Source organism: Abrus precatorius, unplaced genomic scaffold (genome assembly GCF_003935025.1).
Source record: "Abrus precatorius isolate BTA unplaced genomic scaffold, Abrus_2018 Scaffold9, whole genome shotgun sequence".
NCBI classification, from domain to species: domain Eukaryota; kingdom Viridiplantae; phylum Streptophyta; class Magnoliopsida; order Fabales; family Fabaceae; genus Abrus; species Abrus precatorius.
This window is the reverse complement of record NW_020874439.1, coordinates 14,756,786-14,767,238: the sequence shown is the minus strand read 5'-3', so window position 1 is coordinate 14,767,238 and position 10,453 is coordinate 14,756,786. Positions and strand designations below refer to the sequence as shown.

The following is a 10,453-nucleotide window of genomic DNA, read 5'->3' as shown; positions in this document are numbered from 1 at the left end:
CAAGCTGAGTGAAGGGATGGATGATACTGCTATAGGACTTAGAAAATTATTTTAAAACTTGTGGTGTATTAGATAGGTTTTGTAGCATTTATTTTGATTTCAGACATGTAACCTATCTCATATTTTGAAATACTTTATTTAAACGGTGTATTTGAAGTTATTTGAAAGGAAATTTCATTATTATCTTCTTTCTAATTTGCGAAAATATAATTTATTTGAAAATGATTCTTTGAAATTAATTAAGGTGTTACAACTTTTGTATCAGAGTAGTTCATCTAAACTGGACTGGGGTATTGCAGCTGATGCGTCCAAGTTGTGTGAATGTTCTTGTTTGCCTAAATTGTGAATGTTTATCATTGATTTGACCTGATAAATTATGGGTTGTTGTATTTGTTTGCTAGATTAGATTAAAAATGGCTGGTAGAGGTAGAGGAGTGGGTATCACCAATGACCTCCTAGAGCGGATGACTCAAGTTCTAGAGGCTTTTGTGCATAATCAAGATGGAGAGTCAGGTGAGTATAGAGGACTGTTTGCCTTCACTAGGCACAACCCTCCAAAGTTTGAGAAAAAGTTCGACCTAGAAGGAGCCCAAAGATGGGTGGCAAATGTGGAGAAAACCTTTCACTCCATATGGGGAGGTAGAGGACTGGTGGAGGTTTGCCAGTCAGACATTACCACAAGAAGGTGGCTACATTCAATGGGAGGCATTTAAGGCGAGGTTCCTGGAAAACTATTTTCCCCAAGATCTTAAGAAGCAGAAGGCACGAGAATTCCTTAGCTTAAAGCAAGGAAATATGACAGTGGGAGAGTATGCGGTGAAGTTCCAGGAGTTGATGAAATACTGGCCTCACTACCAATATGAAGATAAAGAAGAGGATTTGTGTGCTCAATTTGAGCATAGGTTGAGACCAGAGATCCATGCTGCAGTCAGTGTATTTCAGTTGACTGACTTGCCCACCTTGGTGAGCAAGTGCAGAATATTTGAAGCTAACTCGAAGGGAAAGACAGTGGACACCAGAGGGAGTGGTTAGATGAGGCAAGATCGAAAACCTCCTAGGTTCTCTAAGGGGCTATACTTGAGTTCCAGTCATTCTCAGTCCAGAGGGACTTCATCACAAGAAAGGAGTGATAGACGATGCTAAGTCGCTATCAAAACAATGAAGTTTTTTGAAAGATTTTGTAGTATAGAGCCAAACCTAGGTCAATTCACGAAGATACATTCTCAGTCAAATTCAATTTTAGATTTTCTTTTAGAAAATGCAAATAAGGTTTTTTGGGTTTTGAAAATTGCAAATTAATTGAATTGAATTACGAACAGAATAAAACTATAAATATAAACCTAAAATATGTTACATCAAATTCTCCCACAATTAAGACTTTGCCCTCCGGGGCAAATCACAAAATCAAAGCATGGGGGACTTAAAATATCATGGCTAAAATGGAAATCATTCCTCACACTTCAAATTTACTAATGAACTCATCAAACCAAGTGAATGAACTACAAAAGTTGTGTGCATCCCGAAACATAGTAGGCCAATATAGTCTAGAATCTAAGATCTTCTGGGCTGTATGCTGAGGTCCAAAGTGTCCACCACAAGCCAAGAATGGAAAAATCTAAGCACTGACTGGAACTCAAGGTCATACACACATCGTCTAATAACCTTATCACTGCATATGCACATCTTCTATAAGTATGGATCATCCTAAATATAGTATTTGGAATCATTCTTTAGCTTGGCAGTGATGAATCCACACTTTATAGATATTTTATTTGATTTTTATAAAGTTTTAATAGAAAAAAATAGATTTAGAGGCTGTAAATAACATTAAAATCTTATTTAGGTAGAAAACAATAGCTTTCTTAATTTTTGTCTTATTTCCATTAATTTTTGTGAATATATTTTGCAATTTTGATCATTTGAATAATTGTGCAGGGAATTCTAGACAAATTTCATGAATTTTTGGCTCTTTGAAAAAAATATGAACTGAGAGTAACTACTATCAGATACCAGAGTAATCACTCCAGGGAGCTGGTTTCAAGGGATAGGCCAGAGTAACCACTTTCAGATATTAGAGTGATCACTCCAGAAGCCCCAGACCCCAAGTGTCCTGCGCGTAAACACTCTCAGAAATGGGAGTAATCACTCCAGAGACGCCCAGAAGGAAGTGTCATGCGCGTGTTTACTCTCAGAAATGAGAGTAATCACTCCAGAAAGGGAAAAAGCTAAAGTTGCTGCGCGTGTTTACTCTCTTGTTTTACAGAGTGATCACTATGGGGCCATGTCAGACTTAGTATATATAGACTTTTAGAAATTAGGGTACGGGAGGCAATTTTCCTTAGATTCTTTTACCACTTTTGGAGCATTTTGCAGAGCTTAGGATTCTTGGGTGACAGCCAGGGATCCATTATAGGTTTTAATTTCCAATTTTCCTTGGATTCTCCTTGATTTTACATTAATGTTGCTTATGTTTCTACATTCTCTTCTTTCATTTGTGAAGCCCATCCATATGGAGGGCTAAATTCTCTTGTAATTCCTAGTCAACTCATATGGTTCTTGAATTCTTGAGTTTAATGGCAATATCACTCTTTCTTTCCTTGGATTTATTAACCCCAATCTTTGAATGAAATGAAATTTGCATGAGGGGAACATTGCTTAATGAACCCTAAATTACCCAACGAAATTCTAATCTAAAATTGCTTAATTTTGATTAATCTTTGAGATTGCTTAATCTTAGGGATAGAGAATTGGAGCCCATTAAGATGCTTAATTTTAATTGGGATACTAAAGTTAATTTTCGCTTGTTAAATTAACTTAATTCAAGGGAAAAATAGAGGATTATTGAATCATTTGAAAGAATAGGGATAGAACTCATTGATTGACTAGGGATTACTCTTTTTAATTGATTGAATTTCATTAGTTTACATTCTGTTCTTGATTAAAATCTAGAAATTGACAAACCTCCCCCCAATTTACTTGCTTTAAAATATATGTTTACACTTGTTCGATGTATGTTCCCAACCAAAAGTTCCTTGGAGATAACCTAGGACAACACCCTAGTATTGCATTTATATCTTGCATATTTGATGAGGATTAACGACAATCTTTGTGCATAACGAGTAGTGAAAAATCGTTCCATCAGGCAGCCTGAGCTTTGGAAAAGTATATCAGAATCTCCTTGGCAGCCAAATAATTCATTAAGTCTGCATACCAAGGATCATGCCCTCTAATGTTGTAAAGTTGCTCATCTGAAAAGGTGTCTCTAATGGAGAGATCCTCAAGTGGTTGTTGAATTCTGCTTAAATTGTGTGCTACTAAGTTCTCTGCACCACTTCTATCTTTGATCTCAATGTCAAACTCTTGCAAAAGAAGCATACAGTGAATTAGTCTCAGTTTAGAATCTAATTTCTTAAGCAAGTACCTCAGAGCTGCACGATTAGAGAAAACAATTACTTTAGAGCCAAGTAAATATGAACAAAATTTATCTAAAGCAAAAATAATGGCTAAAAGTTCTTTTTCTATAGTGGTGTAGTTTACTTGTTCTTTATCCAATGTGCGAGAAGCATAGGCTATAACATGGGTTGCTTCTCCACTTTATGACCAAGGACAACACCAACTGCGAAGTTTGAAGCATCACACATAAGCTCGAGCAGAATTTCCTAACTCAGAGGCTGAATGATAGGAGTAGAAGTGAGGCGCCTTTTTGGCTTATCAAAAGCGTCCTTGCAGGTCTGATCAAAGATGAAATCAGCATCTTTCTGCAAAAGGTAGATAATGGGGACACAATTCTGCTAAAATCCTTGATGAAACGCTTATAGAAACTTGTATGGCCAAGAAAAGAGCGCACTTCTTTCACATAAGTAGGGTAAGATAAAGAAATAATTACATCAATCTTTGCTCTATCAGTCTCAATACCTGTACTTGACACTACGCCCTAATACAGTCCCTTTGATCACTATAAAATGACATTTCTCATAATTTAAAACCAAATTGAACTGTATGCACCTATCTAATACTCTAGACAAGCTATCTAAACATGCATAAAATAAAAATCCAAAAACAGTAAAGTCATCCATGAATACTTCAAGTGAAGTGTTTAGGAAGTCTGCAAAGATGCTCATTATACTCCTTTGAAAAGTACTAAGCACATTACACAGTCCGAATGACATCCGTCTATAAGCAAACAAAGGTACCAAAAGGACAAGTGAAGGTGGTCTTATGCTAATCCTCTAGGGCTATGTGTATCTGAAAGTAATCAGAAAATTCTTCTAAAAAGCAGTAATGAGATTTCCCTGTTATCTGCTCCAAGACCTAATCAATAAAAGGCAGGGGAAAGTGGTCTTTGCGAGTGGCCTGATTCAACTTCCTATAATCAACACAGACTTGCCACTCATTCTGAATTTTGGTCAGAATTAGCTCATCAAACTGGTTTTCTGTGACTGTTATGTCGGTCTTCTTGGGTACAACATGGATCAGACTCACCCACTTGCTATTGGAGATCAGGTATATCATGCCAGCAGCTAACGTTTTGCTAACTTCTTCTTCACCACCTCTAGAAGGGTGAGATTCAACTTCTTTGGGGCTGTCTCACATGTTTTGCATCTTCATCTAGCAGAATTTGTTCATACAAGTGGATGGGCTAATTCTTGGAATGTCGGCCAAATTCCACCTAATTGCTTGCTTGTGGTCTAGTAAAGTTTGCAATAACTTTTCCTCTTGTGTAGCATCCAAATCTACTAAAATGATCATTGGCAACTTATTTTCAACCTCTAAAAATGCATACTTCAGGTGCTTGGGCAGAGGCTTCAGTTTAAGTGTAGGTGACTGCATAATAGAGGGAAGTGTTCTAGTGAAGAAGTCTAATTCTACAACATGTATCTGGCAGGTTCAAGGGTATGTGTACTTGCTGTAATCAAGCTAAAGCTTCCCAAACCTACTACTGCATCACATGAAACATCATCAGCTATTAAATATGCATCTATTTTAGCACACACTTTACACAAATCCACTAACAGACAACACAGTATAGCACAACTCAGTGTTGAATCCACATTTTACTAAATTTTTATACATCATTTATTACTTTTTATAAAAAAGAATAGACTTAGATAGTGTAAATAAGATGAATATTCCAATTAGGCTAAATAATATAGGTTTCTTAGTTTTTGGTTAATTTACATTGATTTAGATAGTTTATTTTACATGTTTTGATCATTTGAATAATGTGGCAGGAATCCCCAAGCTTATTTTGAAGAATTATTAGATTTTGAGGAATTTGAGGTGAAAGTAACTACTTTCAAGATTGATAGTGACAACTATAACAAGCCACTTCCAGCAAAGGGACCAAAGTGATCACTTTCAAAGCTTAAAGTGACAACTATAGCAGCCTAGAATCCACTAAACTTGCGCGTGGTTACTATGAAAGTTCATAGTAATCACTCCAAAACATGCAAAATTGAAGGTGCTGCGCGTGGTTACTATGAAAGTTCATAGTAATCACTCCAGAGAGGCAAAACCCAACTGATGCTGCGCGTGTTTACTATGAAAGAATGAAAATAATTACTTTGGAGGGCGCTAGCTTTAGTATAAATAGATTTTTGCCAAATTAGGGTAGAGAGTTCTTACACTTTTTGAACCTTTTCTCTTCTTTACTAAAATTTAGGACATTTTCCAGAGCTTAGGGCAACCTTGGGTGACAGCCAAGGGTCCAACCTAGGGTTTGGTTTCTCATTTCTCTTGCTTTTACATTAATGTTAATGAGTTTTTTGCATTTCCCAACTACGTTTTTGACCCCCATTTCCATGGAGTGCTAAATTTGGTGTAATCCTTAGTAAGTTCACACGGATTCTTGAGTTCCTTGATTTTAATAATAATATAATTTCTTTTTTCTCATGAATTACTTCTTCCTTGTCTCTTGAATTGAATTAATGGTGAATGAGGGGCTATTGCTTAACTAACCCTAATATGTTTTAAGGAGATTCTAAACTAGGGATTGCTTAATCCTAGGTTTAATTCTAAGGTTGCGTAACTTTGGGATGAGGTATTAGAGCCTAGCAAATTGCGTAATTTTGTTAGGACTATAAGGTTGATTTTTACTTGTTAATCTAACCTAATTCATGGGAGAAAGGATGAATGTTAAATCTTGAGTGGAATGAGGATAGAATCTTTGTGGATGAACTAAGGATTGCTGCTTTCTATTGTTTGAATTAATTAAACTTGTTTGCTTGTTGCTCTTTACATTGATTTGAAGCTACAAAACCCCCCATTTTAATTGCTTGTCCAATTAATGCCTTCAACATGTTTAATGAAGATTAATAGCCAATGTTCACGGGAGACAATCTAGGGTAACCCTAGTACTATATTAATTTGTTTAAATTTTGATGAGGATTTGCAACAGATCTTTTAAACACAACATGAGAAAGTTCGCTCATCAAATTGGCGCCGTTGCCATGGCAGCTAACTCTCAATAGTTGGCTACAAGGAAAAATTCCATCATTTCTAGGAGTGTCAATGAAATTCAAACTTTAGATTCACACAAGCTAGAGCATAAGCTAGATGAGTTGGCTTCTATGTTAAAATAGTTGGCATCCATCCAAAAGAATTCTGCTGCATATACACCTCCACCTTCATCCATTCCAGCCATGCTTTGTGGGATTTGTTCATCTATGGATCACTTCACTGATAGTTGCTCCACATTGCAAGAAATTGAATCTTCGGAAGTTAATCCTCAAGCTTATGTTGCTAATATTTATGCTAATAAATTTCCTTTTCAGCAGCCGCAGCAATAACAAAGCTGGGGTTTATCTTCTAATAGATATAATCCCGGTTGGAGGAACCATCCTAGCTTAAGGTGGGGAGGAAATGCACAGCATCAAGGCTCTAGCCAACCAACCAACAACCATTTCCAACTGCATCAAGCTGGACAAAGCAAGCCATATTCAGCCCAGCAACATCACCATCCATCATCTTCATCTCAACAGTACCATCAAGCATCCTCTTTACTGGCTCCTGCATCTCAAAAGAGTGAGTCATCCTTGGAAGACCTTGTGAAGCAACTCACTATGAATAATCTCATTTTCCAGCAACAGAGTCAGGCTTTCCAACAACAGACTCAAGCAAGTATTAAGACCTTGGAGAATCAAATGGGTCAACTTGCTTCATCTCTTAATCAACTTTAATCTCAAGGTTCAGGCAATCTCTCTGCACAAAATATAACAAACCCAAAGAATGTGAATGCCATTACCTTAAGGTCTGGTAAGGTGATGCAAGAGCCAGAAATGCCTAAGGAGAAGGATCCTAGTTGCATTCTAGCTGCAGAAGATGAAGGAGGAGAGATTAAGAGCTAAGAGCAGCCTGCACCTATGCCCACACTATGTCAACCAAAAGTGGTAGACAAAGAGGAGAGGTCCATTCCTATTCCCTTCCCTCAAAGAATGGTTCAGCCTAGTAAGAAGCAAGAAGAGGTTGACAAAGAAATTCTGGATACTTTCAGAAAGGTTGAAGTCAATATCCCCTTGTTAGATGCTATCAAGCAAATCCCAAAATACGCCAAATTCCTTAAGGACTTGTGCACTCATAGAAGGCGGCTAAAGGGTAATGAAAGAGTGAACACGGGGAGAAATGTATTAGCCCTTTTTGAGAGGCAGAAAACTTCCATGCCTGAGAAATGCAAAGATCCAGGGATGTTTACTATTCCCTGCATTATAGGCAACAATAGGATAGATAATGCCATGCTTGATTTAGGTGCATCTATTAATGTTATGCCTTTATCTATCTTCACATCTTTGTTTCTTGGACCATTGCAGCCCACATGTGTCATCATCCAGTTAGCAAATAGGAGCAACACTAATCCAGCCGGCCTTGTGGAGGATGTTCTAGTGAGAGTGAATGACTTGATCTTTCCTACTGACTTTTACATCTTGGACATGCAAGAAGAAGAGCCAATAAAAGGAGCTGCACCAATCATCTTGGGGAGGCCATTCTTGAAGACGGCCAGGACCAAAATTGATGTGCATGCTGGAACTCTCACTATGGTGTTTGGAGAGAGTGTGGTTCGCTTCAACATACTAGATGCTATGAAGCACTCACCTGAGGAGCTTTCAGTTTTCCACATTGATGTTCTTGATAGCTTGATAAATGATAGTTTTGTTGAATTTTTAGGAGACTTTTTCATTGATTTTTTTGATTGTATAGATACCATAGATACTAAAATTTGTGAATATTGTACTAATTCATCTTTGTGTGATATTTGTATTGCTGATTTTCTAGATTTAGATTCTGCAACTTCTGACATTAATGACATTGAAAAATTAAAAGGGATAGAATGTGGTTCATTGAGTACAACAAGTATAATTGAATCTAACACTTGTGGTTTAAATGTTGCAGAAATCATTTCAAATGAAAGTGCTAAAGCACTGCCTTCAGTTAAGCAGCCTCCCATCTTGGAGCTTAAACCCCTGCCTGAGCATTTAAAATATGCTTATTTGGAAGCAGGTGAGAAGCTCCTTGTGATCATATCCACTGAGCTTGATGAGGACTAAGTGGAGTAGTTGCTCGATGTGATTCGGAAGTATAGAAAGGCTATTGGATGGACCTTGGCTGACATTCCTAGAATCAGCCCTTCCCTGTGCATGCACCGAATTTTGTTGGAAGAAGGATCCAAGCCAGTGAGACAGCCTCAGAGGAGGCTAAATCTGATCATATTGGAGGTGGTGAAGAAGGAGATCACCAAGCTACTCAAGGCAGGCATCATCTACTCGATATCAGATAGCACATGGGTGAGTCCAGTGCAGGTGGTGCCCAAAAAGTCAGGGATTACAGTGGTGAAGACTGGAAGGATGAGCTATTGTCCACTAGAGTGTAGAACAGCTAAAGAGTCTGCATTGATTACAGGAGGCTCAACCAGGCGACCAAGAAAGACCACTTTCCTCTACCTTTCATAGATCAGATGCTGGAGCGCTTGGTAGGTAAGTCTCACTATTATTTCCTAGATAGATTCTCTGGTTATTTTCAAATATGCATAGCTCCTGAGGATCAGGAGAAGACCACTTTTACATGCCCATTCGGTACATTTGCATATAGGAGAGTGCCATTCGGGCTTTGCAATGCTCCCGGTACATTTCAAAGATGCATGTTGAGCATATTTTCTGATTTGGTTGAGCATTGTATTGAAGTCTTCATGGATGAATTCACTGTATATGGGTCATCATTTTTTGCATGTTTAGGAAACTTGGATAGAGTTTTACAAAGATGTATAGAGACTAACCTTGTTCTGAACTTTGAGAAATGCCATTTTATGGTTAGGCAGGGGGTAGTCTTTGGTCATATAATATCTAAGAAGGGAATTGAGGTAGATCCTACTAAGCTTAATGTCATTTCACAGCTTTCTTACCCCTCTTGTGTGCGAGAGGTACGTGCATTTCTTGGTCATGCAGGTGTCTATAGGCACTTTATCAAGGATTTTTCTCAGATAGCCCTTCCTCTTTCCAAGTTACTGCAGAAAGATATTGATTTTGAGTTTGGAGCCAAGTGTAAAGAGGCGTTTGATTGTCTTAAGACAGCCTTGACCATAACTCCAATCATTCAGCCACCAAACTAGACACTTCCATTTGAGCTCATGTGTGATGCATCCAATTTTGCTGTGGGTGCTGTCTTAGCACAGTGGTTTGGTAAGGATCCACATGTCATTTATTATGCATCTAGGACTTTGGATCCTGCACAGTGTAACTATACCACAACTGAAAAGGAACAATTGGCCATAGTATTTGCTTTGGATAAATTTAGATCACACTTGCTAGGGTCAAAAGTTATGGTGTTTACTGATCATTCTGCTCTTAAGTTCCTTTTGAAAAAGACAGATTCAAAGCCAAGGCTAATAAGGTGGATGCTTCTACTTCAAGAATTTGATGTAGAGATAAAGGATAGAAGTGGAGCACAAAATTTGGTGGCAGATCATTTGAGCAGGACAGAAGGAGTTCCTGAACTCACTCCTCTAAAAGATGATTTCCCTGATGAGTAACTATTAGAGTTGTGTACTTCAAAGTTGCCTTGGTTTGCTGATATTGTAAACTTTTTAGTTGCAGGATTTTTTCCAGCAGATGTACCAAGGAGTAAAAAGGAAAAGATCAAGAATGATGCCAAGCATTACCTCTAGGATGACCCCTATTTGTGGAAGTTCTGTAGTGATCAAGTGATTAGGAGGTGCATTCCTGATGAAGAAATTGCATCAGTTTTGCATTTCTGCCATGCATCCACTGTAGGAGGCCACCTTGGGCCCCAAAAGACTACAAGGAAAGTACTGGATGCAGGTTTTTATTGGCCTACAATCTTCATGGACTCTTGGCAAGTGTGTTCTACTTGTGAGAGATGCCAAAGAACTAGAGGAGTAATCACCTTGAAGCATGAAATGCCTCAATAATCCATTTTATATTGTGATGTATTCGACGTTTGCGGT

The 10,453-nt window shown here is 37.9% G+C and overlaps 1 protein-coding gene across 1 annotated transcript; it reads left to right on the top strand.

Moving 5' to 3' along the window:
• Window positions 1–413: 413 nt before the first annotated feature.
• Window positions 414–1,032, top strand: LOC113850872. The gene is made up of 2 exons (XM_027481395.1): window positions 414–656; window positions 760–1,032. The coding sequence occupies exons 1-2, from the start codon at window positions 414–416 to the stop codon at window positions 1,030–1,032; spliced, it is 516 nt and encodes a 171-aa protein (XP_027337196.1).
• Window positions 1,033–10,453: the final 9,421 nt, after the last annotated feature.

Coding starts and splice junctions, on each gene's coding strand:
- LOC113850872 (XM_027481395.1), top strand. CDS start 414: ATGGCTGGTAGAGGTAGAGGAGTGGGTATCACCAATGACCTCCTAGAG. Junction 657..759: donor GAGGTAGAGGACTGGTGGAG/GTTTGCCAGTCA, acceptor CTTAAGAAGCAG/AAGGCACGAGAATTCCTTAG.